At 31.6% G+C, this 19,412-nt stretch overlaps 1 protein-coding gene across 1 annotated transcript; it reads right to left on the bottom strand.

Moving 5' to 3' along the window:
* Positions 1–12,164: 12,164 nt before the first annotated feature.
* On the bottom strand, positions 12,165–18,680 carry LOC114422693 (beta-amyrin 28-monooxygenase-like). The gene is made up of 4 exons (XM_028389174.1): positions 18,021–18,680; positions 14,742–15,163; positions 13,210–13,397; positions 12,165–12,804 (listed from the first exon to the last, which is right to left on the bottom strand). Exons 1-4 carry the CDS (start codon positions 18,557–18,559, stop codon positions 12,505–12,507), a joined length of 1,449 nt encoding a protein of 482 aa, XP_028244975.1. The 5' UTR covers positions 18,560–18,680; the 3' UTR covers positions 12,165–12,504.
* Positions 18,681–19,412: the final 732 nt, after the last annotated feature.

The raw sequence follows: 19,412 nt of genomic DNA, 5'->3' as shown, positions 1-19,412 counted from the left end.
AATTCCTTACAATACTACTCTGAAATGTTAAACTAAAGATAATTGCATGTGATTAATCTTAAAACTGTCCTTATTATTGACCAAATATTCAATTAAGAATCATAACCAAATATATGTGTGAAATCAAGAGAAAGGATAACTTAGCTAGATTCACTACTACAAAAAGCAGTTTTAACATCGGTTTTGTATAAAACCAATGTTAAGTTAAACGCGATGACATATTTGTAAATAAAGTATCATTTTTAACATCGGTTTTCCAAAAAACCGATGTTAATGCATACACGTTAACATCGGTTTTTCAAAAACCGATGTTAACTAATGATGTTAACATCGGTTTTTAAAAAACCGATGTTAACGTGTATGCATTAACATTGATTTTTTAGAAAACCGATGTTAACATATAATACGTTAACATCGGTTTTTCAATAACCGATGTTAACTAATGATGTTGACATCGGTTTTTGAAAAACCGATATTAACGTAGGATATGTTAACATCGGTTTTCTAAAAAACTGATGTTAATGCATACACGTTAACATCGGTTTTCCAAAAAATCGATGTTAATATAAACTTTTTTTTAATTATTTATATATTTTAAAAAAAATCATATATTGCATTATTAATTATATTTTAATTAAAAAAATATAATAATTAAGAAACAATTATAAATTCAAAAGGTAAACATTTAAAAATTAAACTAAATTTTTAAAATGAATTTCATAATTTTAATTTTATTATTATTGAATCAACAAAATTTGATAAGACTTCGCCATATTTTTTGTCATTTGACTAAGCAAAGTTTTTTCTTCAATGCTTAAATAACCAACATACAAATGGAGGTGAAATTTAATATTTTGGTTATTACCAAATGCATTGTGTTAAGAGTAAATAGTGGATGCTACTAAAAAAAAGAGTAAATAGTGTATGTTAATAATTTAATTTTTTACACTAATATTTAATAATAAATTATCATGTACAATTTTTTCTCATGTTAGTTATCCTAAAAATTGTAGTAATAATAAATTTTAACTATTGAATGATATAAAAAAATTATATGGTTTCTTTATAGAAATTAAAATCTTGTGTAACTTTTTTTTGTCAAAGATCGCAAATGTCCAAATGTAGTGTGTGACTACTACCCAAGTAAGTGTAGAGTGAGATTGATTAATTATTTTTATTCGTAAAAATTAAACATAAAAATATATAATAACTGTTCAACCAAGAAAAGACAAAAAAAAATAATTCTTTAGTTAGATCTCTTTGACCGATAAAATAATTTATTTCAATGGACATATTTCATAATAAATATAAAATCATTGTTATTTATAAAAAATTCTAAAAATTAATTTAAGATATGATTCTTGCATAATACTAAATACATGCCGTTAAAAAGATACATATTTTAACAAATGTGATTATATCCCATGAAAATTAATCAACATTATAATGACTTGCTCAACAACGTAATGTCGGCTTCACCTCAAAGAGGTAGACAAATGCTTTGTGGCAAAAGTAATGAACAAATAAAGGCCATCCTTTTTCATCCATTTGGATATCTTCTTGAGAGGATCTTTATAGTTCTTCATATGCTGCATTAAGGTCAAAACAGACACTTAAGTTCAAGAAAACGTGGCTTCAACACTAATTATTTATTCACAAATTCTAACCTCGAACATTTCTATGGAAAATATTCTGTCATAAGAAGCCTCCATTTCAAACGTGCTAATATCAGCAACTATAATATTCAAATTTTGCAGCTGAAGATCCCTAACAAGAGAGCAACAGAAGCTAAATATTGGTTTCACGTAATTAAGTTGTCATCTGTCTAATAAATTTTTGGTTAACCATATGACCGGCATGCATAGTGCTTTAAAGCAAACAAAGGGATATCAAACAGCATACCGGCACTTCTCATCAATATAAGCCTTTTGAGTCATAGAATTGCAGATTCTTGTAACCCTACAGTTAGTATACTTATGCAGTTAGTGTAACAAGTTTGATTGTTGAATGTGTGGGGCAAACTTCTGCAGAGCTTGACTATAAGGTAAAATGGTCGTATGATGTACCAAACATTTCATTTTTTGAACAAGGCCAGTTTAGAACAAAGAAAACTATTAAATATTTCTGAAGAGAACAGGCCAAATAAGTATTCACTCTCGCAGGATGTCTAAGAAATGAAACATTCCATATGGTAAACGAACCAAATTCCTACCCAGGGGTCTGAAAAAAATATGATCTAATAAGATTATTATTTTCATTTCTCATTATAATCAAGAGACACTACCTTACTTTAAGTAATTTGTTTTGGGGATATTTATGTAATTTAATTAAAAAACTTTGTTCTCTCTCTCTTTCCCCCTCTCAATCTCGCATAGCACTTCATGTACATGCTCATTGAGAAATCAAAATCAAGCATCGACCATAATTAGAGGTCCAAAATGCAAGTAAAACAAATTATCAAAGAAATATGTGACCATTAAGAACCATGCATCAAGGTATAATAACAGCAATATGAGACGGAAAATAAATAATCACGAGGCTTTTTAGTTATACAAACCAAATCACTATTAGTCTATTATCCACCGTCCATGATATTGTACCTAACAACCTTATTGCAAGAGTTACTAATGATGCCCAATCAGTCGCTCCTACTACAATATTTCCAACCTAATATCAGGTCACATTTCTGTGATCAATGATCAATCAATTAAAATCAACCATTGAATATCTAAATATGGTGTTCAAAGTCATAAAAGCCTATTATAATTTATATAATATAAATATATAATGTATAATATTACCCTCAGCGGTCAACATATTAACAAAACTAGCAAAATATGCCTATCAAAAATTGCCTCAAGTACTGTGGTAGTGTATATAGGTCACTTGCCACTCCCAAATTATAGGTTCAACTAATGTACCGCATCTGGCTGGTTCTCTGGCAAAGCCTTCCGAAATGCTGCCATTTCATTATGTCTCATGTAATCTTGATAGAGTAGGGAATTCCTTCTGTTTGAACAATAAAAGGAAAATTGGATCACGAATTTAGACAATAAATATTGTTATATGACCTAAGATTTTGTATATTACAAAATACCATGTTATTTATAAAAATAAAGGAAATTATGCAACATGAAAATATTTTAAAACAATGAGTTTGATATAATATATAATATATCAAAATTATGCCAATTGAGTTAACTAAATTTTTACTATAAACATGCCTGTGAATGTGTCAAAATATGAAATATAAAAATTGCTAGTTATATTGCCAATGCTAAATTACACCTTATTTGCTAATTGTTGATATTGCATCAATGTACCTACTCCTAGTAGTACTAAAACCTATCTAACCAAAACCCAAGTAAAAATAAATGTTTTTTTGGGAATGTATGAATACATGAATTTTGATGATGCCAAAGAAGAATCAAACAAGGTTGCTTCAAAGGATAAGTATTGCTTTAAGATTAATACAAGATTGCTTCAACAAACAAAGTCTTGCTTTAAGATTACTTTAAGATCAAGCCTTGCCTCAAAACAAAGTGATTCCAAGACATGCAAGGCTCTGGTAGTCGATTACTGGGCAGTGTTATCGATTATCAGAAGACAAGTTTGAAAAATAGTTGTTAAAAAGGGTTTTGAATTTGAATTTTGAACCTTAATCGAATACCAGATGTTTGTAATCAATGACCAGCAACAGAACTCTAGAAATTCAAATTCAAAAGTCATGACCCTTCAAAATATAACTGTGTAATCGATTACCAGAAACCTGTAATTGATTACCAGTGAAAAATTTCAGAAAAAGTTTTCGAAAAGACACATCTCTTCAAACCATTTTGAAATGGCACGAAGGGCCTATACATATATGTGTCTGATTTCTAAAAGCAAGAGAGAGATATTCCAAGAGAACTTCATTGCCAAATGCTCTCTCAATAGCTCTTGGGCAAACACTTGCAAATTTATTGAAGAGTTCATCCAGGAACTTCAATTGTAATATCCTTCTCTTAAAGAGAGAATTCTTCTTCTTCTTCTTCTTCTTATTCAAAGAGATTGATTAATGGACCGAGGGTCTCTTAAGTTACAAGGATTCCTGAGCACAAGGGAAGGGTTGTCCCTGTGTGGTTCAGACTTTGTAAAAAGATTTTTACAAAGAGATTGAAAAATCTCAAGTGGGTTGCTTGAGGACTGGACGTAGGCACGGGAAGTGGCCAAACCAGTATAAATCGAGTTTGCATTTCTCTCTTCCCTTGTTTCATTTATTATTGCAATCAATTTTGCCTTGCATGTTTAAAGAACATTATTAAATTGATTGCTGCTTCTTCTTCTGCATTCTGAGTCTATCACTTAGAAGGAGGGTTAAAAGTTTGTTAGTGGGAAATTAATTCACCCCCTCTTAAGTTATTGAGACCGCTGGTTCAACACTTTCATACCAAAATCATAGAAGGTATCCCACTTTTATTATCAATTTGATAATTTTATTGTATCAATGACAGGGATGTCTTGCATAATCCCAGATGGTCCTCGTTCCTCCAAATGACAATTCATCTTTTAATTCCTTACAATACTACTCTGAAATGTTAAACTAAAGATAATTGCATGTGATTAATCCTAAAACTGTCCTTATTATTGACCATATATTCAATTAAGAATCATAACCAAATATATGTGTGAAATCAAGAGAAAGGATAACTTAGCTAGATTCACAACTTAAAAAATGGAAAAATGACTGAAATTTTATCTTATTCCAAGTAAGGAATTAAGGATTACCTGAAATGAAGCCGACAAAGTGAATATCACATTTCCCTTTTGAATTGCATCTACTTTCCTTCTAGCGAAACTCTTCCCATCATGGAGACAATAAACTTGATATATAATGGGTACTGGAAAACAATGTGAATTATAAATAAAATAAAAGAAAAGGTTCCTCTACAAAACAATGTAGCAGGTGAACAAAGAATAGAAAATGAATCTTTTAAGCAAGGAAAAATGGTAGAAAGAAACAGAGAAGTGAGTCGAATCAGAGTATTGTCAATGGGGTTCAGATTAAGCACACTTACTGTTAAAATCCTCCACAAGAAGAAAATAGGCATGCAAGTTAAGAACAACTTTAAGACAATCAATAGATTTTGATGCTGCAGCCAGTGCCTGTAGAATGTATATTACACATTATCATGTAAGCAATCATTACCCCTCCAACTATGAGTACCCCAAAGAGGCCAAAGATACAATTCTATCCATAATTCTAAAAGAGATATTTAGATTTGTCATCTCTTTTTGTAAATGTAACCAAAATGTAAGAAGTTTAGAATCTTGAACAAATGCATCAGATTTTAATATTACATCAAACAGAAGTAGAGACAATTCAAAGGGTGTAGTAGGATAACTAACAAAACCCTTCCCAAGCCCCAAAATGTCAGTGAAGCAAAAGAGTACCTGTAAGGAATACCCACAAAAGGCTCCAGGAAATTGCTTTGCCATAATTTCCATAGCTGCAAGAAAAGCAACAACCTAAAGGAAAAAAAGTGTGTTAAATCTACGCCTGAGTAACTAGTAGGGACCCTATAAAATCATTAATCTCAAACCCAATCCCCACCAAATTGAATTCAAAAAATCTATTTTCCATGGGCACTTCCTAGAGCCGCAAGGGCCTCGAAGTCACCGACTCAGATTCCGACTACGAACACGAAGAAGAAGTAAATGAAGAAAAAGAAGAAACAAAGCACTACAAAGACGCAAAAACCCACTCCACCAAGCTCGATGACGTGGATGTGAAACTCAAAGCCTTAAAACTCAAATACCAAATGCCGTCTTCCTCCTCTGCAAAATCACTTCCCCAAAACGCTGTTAACCTCTACCTTCACATCGGCGACAACACTCCCAACGCTAAATGGATCCTCTCCGACAAATGCACCTCTTACGCCTTTCTCAAAGACTAAGACAATGAAAACGACGCCATTTGGTTCCTCATTGTAGGTTCCAAGGTTCGCGCTAGGGATTCCTCCAAAATGCAATTGAAGATGTTCGATGACCAGCGTCGCGTCGATTTCGTAGCCAACGACGTTTGGGCCCACAAATTCCACCTCCGACGACACATACCACCAATTCCATCTGGGAGGATGTCGTCGCCGCAGAGTCGTTGCCTGCACGGCGGAGAAACGAACTAATGGAGGAATTTCAAGAGGCCACGAACGGTGGGGTCCAAACCCTAACCTTAGGCGCGATGGATAATAGTTTCATGGTGAACATGAACCACATGTACCACAACATGAACCACAACTTCGAACAAGGCTTTGTTGATGCGTGTGGAAGCAAACATGATGTTGATGAGGCCCTTAAAAGACGGAAAGCCCAACGCTTCAAAGCTTCACCAGCTCGACATTGAAACGGGGAAGATTGTTACGGAGTTGAAGTTTGGAAAAGACGGCTTGGAACCCCGAGGGGAGGGCGGGAGTGACAATATTAAACTATTAAAGTAAGCAAAAACATTCTAAGACGGTTTTGTAAAAACCATCTTAGAATAATCACCTTCTAAGATGATTTTCTTAAAACCGTTGTATAGTGGTTGTATTTATTTACAAATATGTCACCGTCTCATATACTAAGACGGTTCCTCGGGAATTGTCTTTGTTTTGGATTTGTAGAAAATGTTTTTTTTTAGGCGTGGACTGGCCAATTATTAAATTAAAATGTTTTAGAAAATAAAAATTAAAACAATATTATGTGATGGTTTTAGTGAAAAAAGCCTTTTAACATTAAACATAAAATAGAAGACACACAAAATTATCTTTTAACAAACTTATAAGCTTGCTTGACTCAACATGCTTAACATCTATATGTGAGTTTGTTAGGCTAAAATGATTTTTTGAATGATTTAAAGTTTAAATTTTTTAACAAAATATGTTTTAATAAAATTCTCGATCTGATTTATTTTTTAAAGAGACTTTCCTTGAATTCTGTTTGATGTAGCATAAGTTATAGGCTTTTGTTGAGCAATCTAACTAATTTTTATCCCAAATTTTCATTATAAGAACTTTTATTATTGTAAAAAACAGAACTATAAGTTTAGTCATTAAATAATTAATATTGCAATTATCAATATTAAAAAAATGAATTAAATTTATAATCCTTATTTTATGTTAAATCTAAAGTTTTTACATGATATGCCTAGTGTATGTCAAAATCACCCCTTTATAATTACCATAAACAAACCAATGTTGCATGCACGTATTGCGATGTTAATTAATATAAAAAGCCATCAATGCTATTAGGTCTAACAAAAGTCTTCAAAGTTTTTCAACAACAAAAAAAGTCTTCAAAGTCAATAAATCAAATTGAAAGCTATTAATTAATGGTGTACTATTATTCTTAGTGTCATTTTCTTATTCCATTGGCAATAGTATTACTACATAATTACCATAAACAAACCCATTTTGCACGTCTGCGGAATGTTAATTAATATAAAAAGTCCATTAATTGATGTGGTTGGGTCTAATAGAATTTTCGAAGTCGAAAGAAATTTCTCGTATATAAATCAAATACTATATGTATAATTTCCAAGTCAAATTGAATTTGGAAAACTGGAAACGTGGAGGACCACACCCTAACGTACATGCGTCCAAGTTCATATCACTCATTCATTTTTTTCCTGATTAGTGATTACTACAAATAAACCCCTTGTTTACGTTTGATTTGAACCCAAAACATAAAAACAAACCAATATACGATGTTGATTGCGTGATTGAATGTTCAGCTAGGCAATATATATATATATATATATTATATCACATTGTATCTTGACCATTCACGCAACCTACAAATTATATAAAGAAATTATTGTTCTAAGATTCACTATATTTATACACCAGGAAATTTTGCTTCATTTGCAAGATTCCAATTACTCACGGTTATGATGGGTATCCCACATTTTCTTGCTATACCTTACCCAATCCTAGGGCACATGAACCCTCTTCTGCAGTTCGCTCTGGTTTTGGCCCAATATGGATGCAGAATCACCTTCTTGAGTTCAGATGAGAACTATGATAAATTGAAGAGTGCAAGTGGTGGTGGGAATGGCAAAGTCATCATGGACTCACACATAAAGTTGGTGTCTCTCCCTGATGGTGTGGACCATGGACCAAGCAAAGGTTATTTCCACCACCATAAACACCATGCGTGATAAGCTTCCGAAGCTCATAGAAGATCTGAATGATGCTGAGGACAGTGACAACAAGTTTTCTTGTATTATTGTCACTAAGAATATGGGATGGGCCTTGGAAGTTGGACACCAATTGGGAATTAAAGGGGCTCTATTCTGGCCAGCCTCAACAACTTCTTTGGCATCCTTTAACTCCATTCAGAGGCTTATTAATGAGGGTGCCAAAGATTCCAAAAATGGTAAGAATTAATTAAGTGGAAACTAGAAATCACAAGCATACCTGATTAATTTCTCACCACATACATGACCTCAAATTTATCACTTGTACGTCCATTAGTACTTCACTATATTCCTGTCACATGCTGCTGTTGTGTTGGATACGGTGTATTGGAGATTTCTCATTATTTTACCAAACAGTATATCGCTTCTTTAATTGGTTAACTTTTAGAATGAGAGGTTAGATTAAACAACTAGATATTAAACATCATAAAAAAATTCCTTCATGAAAAAGTCCTACGTTGTAATTAGGGTTTATTATATTCTTTTAGTTCCTAAATATTTTTATTTTTCTATTAGTCTCCGAAATTTGTTATGTTGATAAGAAGACATTTTGTACTAGAGATTAGAGTTTTAAGATTCAGACCGACTTTGACCGGTCGAACTGTAACTCGATGGTTAGGCTGGGTTGAGTCTTATGTTCCATCGGGTGTGCTTTAAATCCGGAGTGACCTGATCAGGTTTGCAATCCAACTGATGACCCGGAAGGGATCACTTATCCTTTTTTTTCTTCTTACAGCTCGAAATGACGTTGTTTCAATTTCAAGCCATTTTAATTTTAGAAACTGATAACTGCGAAATTTAAGTTTAATTGATAGTCAATTTTGACTAAGAATGACTAAAATTCCTCTACTTTACTGTCATTTTTCATGAAATTGAAAATACCATCATACTCTCTAAGCCCAGAAGACCCGTTTAGCACAAGGTCGCATGAATTTTAAACTACCTTATGCCTATAAAAGATGTAGGAAGCGAAAGAGAAAACATCGAGACTCAAATCTCTCTAATGAATACATCCAAAGCCTGAGTATCTCAAATAGGAAAAATCCTCTTTCTACCCCTTCTCTTCCTTTATCCATCAATCTTCTTCTATCCACATCAACCCCTAAAGTGTAAAGTCTCACATGACTGTGAGAGACTTTACATTGCATCACAAGTACTTTTGGCATGCCAACATATTTTAAATTTTGAATTTACCTTTAAGCATTCAAACTCATTATCATCATCTTTATCTTCCATCTTTATCATCTTTTACTTTAAATCTTTATCTTATCTTCTACCTCTCTTTATCTTTTATTTTAAATTTCTTATAATTCTTATTCTTGACTTTCTCCAAATTTTACATTTACAATTCTTCGTTTCTTCAACTCTTCTCTTGCTCAAAAATTGGGGTATGCACCAACACAAGTACATACAAAGTCTGTGTGAATTCTACACTCGGACTTGTGAGTACTTTACTACTTGAGACAAATTGGTGCACTTGCCAATGAGTTAACAGAAACTAATTCCTGAGTGACTTTCCTTCCTCTCGTAGTCTCGCTCTACACCGCCGCTCACAACCTTAGTGCCTCACCTTCTACGCCAGCCTCAGTGCCTCCCATTGGCCATAGAAAAAAGTTGAACTTGTTTAGGAACATATGTTGGACTTGAACTTATTTAACTATTTATTTATGTTTGTGATCTTTGTTACTTATTTGTTTGAACTTAGACAATTATGTTTTTTTTAACATTTTGGTATCTAATTATCTATGTTATGCAATTATATTAATTTGTGATGTTATTTTTAACTTTCCAATGATGTTTTTTTTAACAAACTAACAGGCAATTGTTGGTACATGTTCAACACTCCTCCTTGTATCAGTGGTTAATAAGTTCAAGTTTCTCTCTCAGTAGCTCAGGATTTAATGGTCATATTCATGTCTATCTGAATGCTCTCTTTTTCAACACACATTGACTTTGCTTCAATAGCTATTCGTGTAGCCTCCTTGAAATTTCTTGCAACAGTAGCAACTTCCATTTCCGCTTCTAGTTTTGGGACTCTTTTATCTATGAAAATAACCCTCTGCTTGAAGGATGTTATACCTTGTTGGATGCTTGACTACATCTCTTTAAATTCAAAGACGACTTTATTTATCTTGTTTTCTACACCTTCTAAATTATATTCATTGTCTCTTATCTCCATTTCTTTTTGTTTAACTAAAGCAAGAAGTTGTTCCAATTCACCTATTAACACATCATTTCTTTTACAAATAATCTCTTTTTCTTTTTTGTCATTCTGGATTGGATGCTCAATGGTATTATTCAAATTCTAAACGACCTTCATTCATAAATTGTGATTCAATCTCCAACTCCATCTTTTTAACCTCCAAGGCTTTAGAGGATGAAAGTCATTGGTTTGTTTCTTTTGAATACACTGACAATGCTCTCTTCATGGCAAAATATGCATTATTTAAAGTATTCATTGCATAATGGTCGAGTGAGATTGCACATTGTTCCTCAACAGCCGCATGATGAAAATAGTCTAATCTTTTATGCCAAACTTTTGTATTTTTTATGGTAACTGGATAGACTGTTTGCTCCTCCTTCAATGGATCAAATGAGAAACTTTTGCCTCTCATTTTGATATTGAAAATTTCCTTTTCATTGACATCTTTAATCAAACATTGTTTATTTTCAAAGATGACTTTAAGCCCCTTCTCAATCAATTGTCCCACACTTAGCAAGTTTTGATGAATCTCAGGTGCATACAAAACATCATAAATTAATTTTGTACTTGCACAACTTTCAATGGCTATAGTTCCTTTTCCCTTGACTAAGATGAAATCACCATTTCCAATTTTTACTTTGGAAACAATGGTTTTGTCAAGCTCTTTAAAGAGCTTCAGGTCATTGGTCATATGGTTTGTGCAACCGCTGTCTATCAACCATGAATCACTGGAACTATTGCTTGTAGCAAAGCATGTTGCAACAAAGAGTTGTTCATCTTCTTGTTCCTCCACAACCACATTTCTCTCCTCTGATTTAGACTTGCATATTCGCTCTACATGTCTCATATTGCCACAATTTCTGCACTTGACATCTGACCTCCACCAACATTTTCTTTGAGGATGGTTTGTCTTTTTGCAATGCGGACAAGGAGGAAGGGTCTCACCTCGCTGCTTGTTGGAGCCATTTGATTTTTTGTTCCTCCATTTTTTATTCTTCTTGTCTTTGCCACCTCTTGAATTTTGTGCTTTCGTATGAAAAGCACCTTGTACCACCTCCTCTTTGCTCATCATTCTTCTCTACTCTTAGGCTTGTAAAGCATTTACAAGTTCTGCCATGGTAAGTTTTGACAAATCTTTAGTATTTTCCAAGTATGTAATAGTAGCCTCAAATCTTTCAGGAATAGTCACTAGTATTTTCTCAACTATTCTTGAGTTGGAAAAATTAGAACCAAGCAATCTAACTTTGTTAGCAATGCTAAGAAGCTTATTGGCATACTCTTTAATTGTTTCGAACTCCTTCATTATTTGCATCTCAAATTCTCTAACCAGATTTAGGACTTGCATTCTTTTAATCCTTTCATCTCCTTCGTATTCATTCTCGAGGAAATTCCATATTTCATATGCTAATTTGATGATCATGATTCTAGTGAAATTTTCTTTTGAGACAGCAGCAAACAAAGTAACTCTTGCCTTTGACATTCTTGTTTTCCTTTCTTTTTTGATTTTTTATCTGAGTCATTGTTGGATTAGTTGGTAAGGAAAGAACTTCGTAGTCTTCCTCAACAAATTCCCAGCTCAGATTTGATAATTGTTGGCATCAAACACAAGTGGTGCTAGTGCTATGTATGGTGTTTCAAAATCCATCTATCAGATGAATTAAAGCAAGGTGCTTTTGCTTTTTTGTGATGAATTTCACTCAATTCACTCACATGTCCTTCTTAAGAAGAAGACTCTAGATACCAATCTGTTATAAAATAAAGGAGATAAGTACACACTTTTCTATTAAATGATCATCTGTTTAAATACAATTTATTGGAACAAAAAGAAGTAATAATTACTGATGTGCTAAATAATAACCAAACAATAACATAACAATAACAAACTACTAACATAACAATAACTAACCATTAACATAACAACTATTAAGTAACAGAAAATAAAACAACTAATCCTAAAAACTTGATCAAACAATTAATAAAAAATAACAAACTAAAATGCAATTGCTGACATTGGGCAGGCTTTATGCCATACCGTTTCTGCATAAGAGTTGACATAGGTTCACCCATCCAAATATAATTAATTCCTTCATGATCGGTGAGGAATAAGACGAACAGGAAGGCCCTTGGCAGGAATAGGCGTAGGGTTATAAGTAACATTTCCATTAGGAAAAAGAGTTTCACACTTGAACCTCTTCACTAAGTTGTGCATGAACACCAATAGTTCCATTCGCGCATACTCTTTTCCAGGGCACATACTTGGCCCTCCACCAAATGGCACATAAGTATAAGGAGCTGGTCCAGTTCCTTCAAATCTGCTTGGATCAAATTTCTCTGGCTCAGGGAAGTACTCTGGATTTTTGTGAGTTGAATTTGCACTCCAATACAACTACATGACCAACAAAACAGTTTAAATAACGACCAAAAAAATCTCTTATGTCTCATTAGTATTCAACAATGGCATATGTACTATCGTCTTAGCATTTTCGTCTTACTATAGCTAGCACATACTTTTTCGGTTCCTTTTTTTTTAGTAAAATGAAAACAATAATGAATGTTCATGCTACAAAAGTAAAACATATACAATTTCTTCATGTTATGAGAGCAAGACAAAAGATCAAGTAAATTTTTGTAAGACGGTATTTTTAAACATTGAGGTTTAGCTAAATTCTAGCTAAACTAGTAAAGTCAAACATTTCAAACCATAAATGCAGAAGAAAATGAAAAAAAATATATCATCATGCATACATGTGAATCTGCTTGTATATTTGGCAAAAGTTCTAACATAATTTACCTTCCAGCCTTTTGGAATTGAGAATCCATCGAAGATAAAGTCATTGATGGCTTCCCTAAAAGCTCCTTGGGCTGGAGGGTTAAGCCTTATTACTTCACAAGCTACATTCCATGAATATTTCATCTTCTGGATGTCATCCCAATTCAACAACTCTCCTGGAGCTTTGGATTTTGCAATCGCCATTTGTTCTGAACAAATTACAAGATACGGAAAACAAACAATTTTATAAGAGTTTAATATGCTTGCATTTGTTAATATAATTTTATATTATCAATCGATAAAAAATTATTATTATTGATATGATTTTTTTAAAATTGATAAACTTAGCATATGTTACGTTATTAAGAAAAGTCACTTCTTTGTTTGGGTCGAAGATTTTTATTTCTACAACTATGTAGTCCAATAAATTAAACTAACAAATAAATCAATTATGAAAGCTATGCTTTGAAGACATGGCATCCCTGTGACTATAATGAATGATTATTTGGGTTTGTGATATTTATTAGTTTTTTTTACAGAGGGACGTGACACTCTTAATTTCATATCTTTTATTTTTCTTGTTATATTATATCATTTATTATATTATATTCTTTTTTATTTTTATCTCTTTTTAAAGGTATTGAACGGACTAAGGTGCTATTCACAAAAAAAAAAAAAAAAAAAGAGAATAGACTAAGGTTCATTAGAATTTTTAAGTTTCAAAACCCAAAATTAAAATTAAGCTTCACTAGGATTTTTTTATAAACAAATGCAAAGCTGCCTTGAACAAACTGAAAATAAAGTATATATATTATACCCTTTACTTTTTTAAATAAAATAACTTGTTGATATAATTTTTTTGTCTTATAGTTTAGCATATTTAATGTTTAAAAATATTCGAGATGTATCACGTGAGAGGCTCATTTTTATAAGAATAACATCATTAAATACAAGTCATACAATTATATAAGAACATCCTAATGAGTGAAATTTAAGTAATTTATTTTATGTTATTTATCTTATGTTAAACACTTTTATATTATCCCTTTAAATAATTCTTAAATGATAATAAATTTTTTTTTACTCATAAGCAATGGGAACCTAACTTTAATCAATCCAATGACAAGTAAATCATCTCTAATGATAAAAAAATTTAACAACCATGTTTAAAAATAAGCAATTCGTTAAACAACTAACATTGGAAATACTCTAATGATGATTTAGATTTAGATTTAGAGTACTGTAAGATATGAGAGACACCCATAAACATATAGATATAAATAAAGACATGCATGCCTAATAAGAAGCCCACAAATACCTTGATAGACTCACTCCTTATTTAAGGACTCAGAAAAGTATTAGCATAGGTGATTTATATTTATGTCTCTTAACTAAGTTCTGAGATTTGATTTTCAATTTGAGCATGAAATGGTGATTAGAAGTATCACTTCACCTCTAAAGTGGAATGACTTGTTGGGAGAAGGATTAATTGAGTATTAAACAAAAACCCAATATACCTCCTCGTTATATTAAAAGAGATAGAGCTCACGTACCTTGATAGACATTTTCATAAATATTTTGAGGGAGCTCGGCAAGGTATTTGACAACGAAAGTGCAAACAGTACTTGTGGTTTCATGGCTACCTATCAGCAAGCCAAGGATCTTGTTGACAATATCATGTTCAGCCAAATATTGTCCATTCTCATCACAATATATTAGCATGTGAGACAAAATGTCTTGTGTTGGTGTGGACATTCCATTAGCTAGTTCCACCTTCCTCTGCTTGACAATCCTCAACAGCTCCCTCCTAATGAACTTGGAGGCCTTGATTCCTCGGTTGAACACAGTTCCGGGGAAGTTAATGGGCATTGATATAATTCCTGCATTCACCTGATTTAAAGGTTCTGCCAATTTCGCCACTTGATTCAAATCATCAATGCTCATGAACACACGGCTAGCCACCCCAAAGGTATACCTGTAGTACTGAGCGTCTCGGTGAAACAAAAATTAAAAACAAAAAAATACATTCATGTAAGAAACGACAAATCAAAAAAAGTATAGAGGTTCCAGTTTCTAAGAGAATAAGTACTTTCTCTTCTATCTAGTTTTTCACTCTATTTTCTTCTTATTTCTCTCACGGCAATACTTATCATATTTCTTATTTTCTTTATCTACATTTTTCTTATATCTACCTCTATAACATCTCCCATTATATCCATTTCATTTTCATCTTATATATCTCTACCTATTCTATCACATCCCTTGTCACATCTCTATTAAGTCTTCTCTCTCAATCCGGGGTAAAAACTATTATGAATAATAAAATTCTAATAAGAGATAACGGATTAATGAGATATAACTCTATACTAATTAATCTATATGTTAAGTAATATTTTTGTAAAATAAAAGTATAAATTAATAATTAAATTTTAAAAAATATCTTTTAAAACAAGTTACAAATTTTGGACCACAATCATTAAATCTGACTGACTGATTCAACCAATAACCAGATCTATGATGGATTGAACTAAGGATCAGACCTATGGTTGAATCTGGCTAGGGGTGCAGGTCGGTTTGAGTTGGGTTTGGTAGAATCGAAGACCTAATCCAATCAAATTTGAATAGGTTGGTTTGGGTTGGATCAATGAGTCAAAACATTTAATTTTGTCGGTTCTTTTTTAAAACAAAATATTTTTTATAAATTAAAATTTTTATTAAATGAATCAGATACATCTATTTCTTGTTATATTTTTTATTAAAAAAATTGTAATACTACCACACTCCACTCTAGTGACTCCTAACTTTCTATCCATCCATGAGAGATGAAAAATTAAACATATCATATTCAAGATAAGAAATTTCAATAAGTATAATGATGATGAGTTTCAAACACTTTTTTCTATCAAAAATTAATGGGCCGTTGGAGGCCTATTATTTGCTAATAGATTGAAAAGATTTTTAGAAGCTCATTTAGAGTGGTTTTAATCAATAAAATTCTTGTCGTTTTGATCATAAAGGTTAAGAATACATTGATGCTTATTTAATTCAGGTTGATAAGTCTATATAATCAATAGTCAATAATATTTAATTTTAAAAAAAAAATTAAAAGTATATTATATATTACATATATTAATCATAATATAATAATTTAATACAAATTAATGCACCAACGAATTTAAATATTAAATGAATCAGATACATCTATTTCTTGTTATATTTTTTATTAAAAAAATTGTAATATTACCACACTCCACTCTAGTGACTCATAACTTTCTATCCATCCATGAGAGATGAAAAATTAAACATATCATATTCAAGATAAGAAATTTCAATAAGTATAATGATGATGAGTTTCAAACACTTTTTTCTATCAAAATTAATGAACCGTTGGAGGCCTATTATTTGCTAATAGATTGGAAAGATTTTTAGAAGCTCATTTAGAGTGGTTTTAATCAATAAAATTCTTGTGATTTTGATCATAAAGGTTAAGAATACATTGATGCTTATTTAATTCAGGTTGATAAGTCTATATAATCAATAGTCAATAATATTTAATTTAAAAAAAAATTTAAAAATAATTATATATTACATATATTAATCATAATATAATAATTTAATACAAATTAATGCACCAACGAATTTAAATATTAAAACTCCTAAATCTCATTGCCATTCATGTGAACTTTCACTTTTTAATCTCTGCAAGGCTACTGATTTGAACCTTCCACCTTGAACTTAAAAGGCACACACAACTTACCACTAAACTAAATTCATATAATTCATATTTATTATGTGTAGTGAACTAGTGATAACATAATACATTAATTAATAATACAATAATTTTATAATAATTTATTATAAAATTAAATAAATTTTTAATCCATCAATTTTTTTAAATTTTAAATTTTAATTCCTAAATAAAAATTTAGCAGGTCAAACATTTTCTAAGATTATCATATGCTATTTTTATATTATTTAATCTTATTCAATTTTTCACTCTTAAAAATAGTCAAAAATTACTATCATACATCATAACTACCTATGTTCTTCTCATATCAAACCCAAGAAAAAACCACCTCACCAAATACAAAAGCCAGATTAACAAATTCACTAATCATTCTATGAAATTAAGGAATAAAGGCCATAAACCAAAATCTTCAATGTTCTGCGACGCTCCAAACCACCAACACTTCCAATCGACCAACGTGACATATTCAAAAGTAAAAGTTTGATTTAAAATAAAATAAAATGGGGAGTGAGAAACGATAAACTTTTACCCAGAACCATTAAACAACAACCCATGATTATGAATCCATTTTTCTAAACTACAACCGTTAGCCTAAAAACCAAATCCCAGACCCCCGATTTGGTTTTCCATCTTCGCCATAATGGACGTGGCTTCCACTTTCTACCTCCCCTCAGGTCAAAACCCCCTTTCGGTGAAGTTGTTGAAAGAGGGCAATACTGTTGGGGTCGGCGAAGTTGTTTGTCGATGGAGTCCAAGAGGGTGGCGGCGAGGTTGTTTAAGACAATATGTGTATAATACGTGAACTTTTAAAATAGAACCACAATCCTTATAAAACATTATAATTTGATAAAATAATGAAAATATTAAATTAGCATAAGCATCCAACATAAGTGTATCTAAATTAAAAAATACAAATAACGAACATATGCAAACGGTATTGATGTGAGTATAAATCTGACAAAATTTAATTAAAATTGGTTTTGATAAAAATAAAAATTACTTGTGCTTGTTTTAATTCATCATAATTTTTTCCATCAAAATTGATTTTTTAAAAAGAAAAACGTTAATAATTAAAAAGTAGTACCTCTTGGCCAAGGGCAATACGGTGACTTGGGTGTTGTTCTCCCACTCCAGAGCAAAGTGTCTTTGGGCAACAGTGTCCATAATACCAACGTAACGTTGGATGGCTTTGGCGCTGAGGAACTGAGGGAGAATGTTTCTCAACTTCTTGGCTTCTTCCTTAGAGTTTGTTTGAATATTCGTTGGGAACAACTTCTTGACATTTTCAGGCCACCACGAAATGACGTGTTTGTTCTCGTTAGAAAACAAGAACTTGTTACATGCGGCTCCACAGAAAATCACTGTAGGCTCCCCTAAGATGGAGGTCTTGAACACTTTGGAAGAGTACTCTGTCATGCGATCGGAGAAGAACTTCTCCGGAAGCCCCTTCCGTCCCGCCGACAGAAACTCCAGGCTCTCGCCGATCACCGGAAACCCCGCCTTCCCCGGCGGCAAGTTGGGGACGCTGAACGGAGAACGATGCCTGTAGAAAATGATGAAAAAAGAGACAGAGACGAAGGACACAAACAGTAGCACAAGGGTGAGGTAGTACAACTGCTCCATGATTTTTTTGGATTTGGATCCTCGCGTGATTAATTAATTGAAAAATGCTCGTCTTTTAAATGGAAAAACACACTACGCGGGTATCACATTGCTGGGTACCTCTATTTAAGAATTAAATAATTTTCGTGAAAAACGCAAGTAAATATAACGGTTGCGCGGAGACTTTTCACACAAAGATATAAGAAATAATAAATAAATATCTTTGTGAAATTAATAAACATTAATACTATTTAATATTTCTTATATATTCACAAGCGTTTTCCACGAGGATTATTTAATTCTTAGATGGACGTTTATCGAGGTTGAGATTTTTCCTTCTGGTACCCCAGCAAATTTTGCATTATTGGTTTAGTGTAATTTTTTTGGCCTTTTTTAAAAGAGGGGTAGTTTTTAAATTATTTTTCAAAAAGTTGTAATATTTGTTATAATTTTAATTTTTTTTTAATTGAAATTGTAAATAAATTTGATTCATTTTTTTTACAACTTCAAAGTCGTAAATTTTTTTTTTGGGACTTTGAAGTCATAAGATATTTTATTTTATTTTATTTATGAATTACTACTTCAAAGTCATAATTCTTTTTACTTCATGCTATTTTTATATTTTATTTTTTTTTTGTTTTAAATTTTTTTTAAAATTATCAAAAATTTATTTATTTAATTATTAAATATATATTTTTAATTTTACTTGTGATATTAGTTTTATTTAATATATTACATTTTTTATGATTTTATTGAATATGTTATATATTTTTTAATGTTATTTTATTTAAAATATATTATATTTTTTATTTAATATATTTTGTATATTTAAAATTTAGATAATTTGATAAGCTTTAATTTTTGTTTCGTTAGA

This window comes from Glycine soja, chromosome 8 (assembly GCF_004193775.1).
Source record: "Glycine soja cultivar W05 chromosome 8, ASM419377v2, whole genome shotgun sequence".
Classification (NCBI taxonomy): domain Eukaryota; kingdom Viridiplantae; phylum Streptophyta; class Magnoliopsida; order Fabales; family Fabaceae; genus Glycine; species Glycine soja.
The sequence above is the reverse complement of the archived record's forward strand: the minus strand, read 5'-3'. Positions and strand labels throughout refer to the sequence as shown.

What these genes read in the sequence shown, in the direction of transcription:
- LOC114422693 (XM_028389174.1), bottom strand. Translation starts at nt 18,559, where the DNA reads ATGGAGCAGTTGTACTACCTCACCCTTGTGCTACTGTTTGTGTCCTTC. An exon ending in GTATTGCCCTTGGCCAAGAG is followed by an intron (nt 15,164 to 18,020) that starts GTACTACTTTTT and finishes TCAGTACTACAG; the next exon opens with GTATACCTTTGGGGTGGCTA. An exon ending in TTATGAAAATGTCTATCAAG is followed by an intron (nt 13,398 to 14,741) that starts GTACGTGAGCTC and finishes TAATTTGTTCAG; the next exon opens with AACAAATGGCGATTGCAAAA.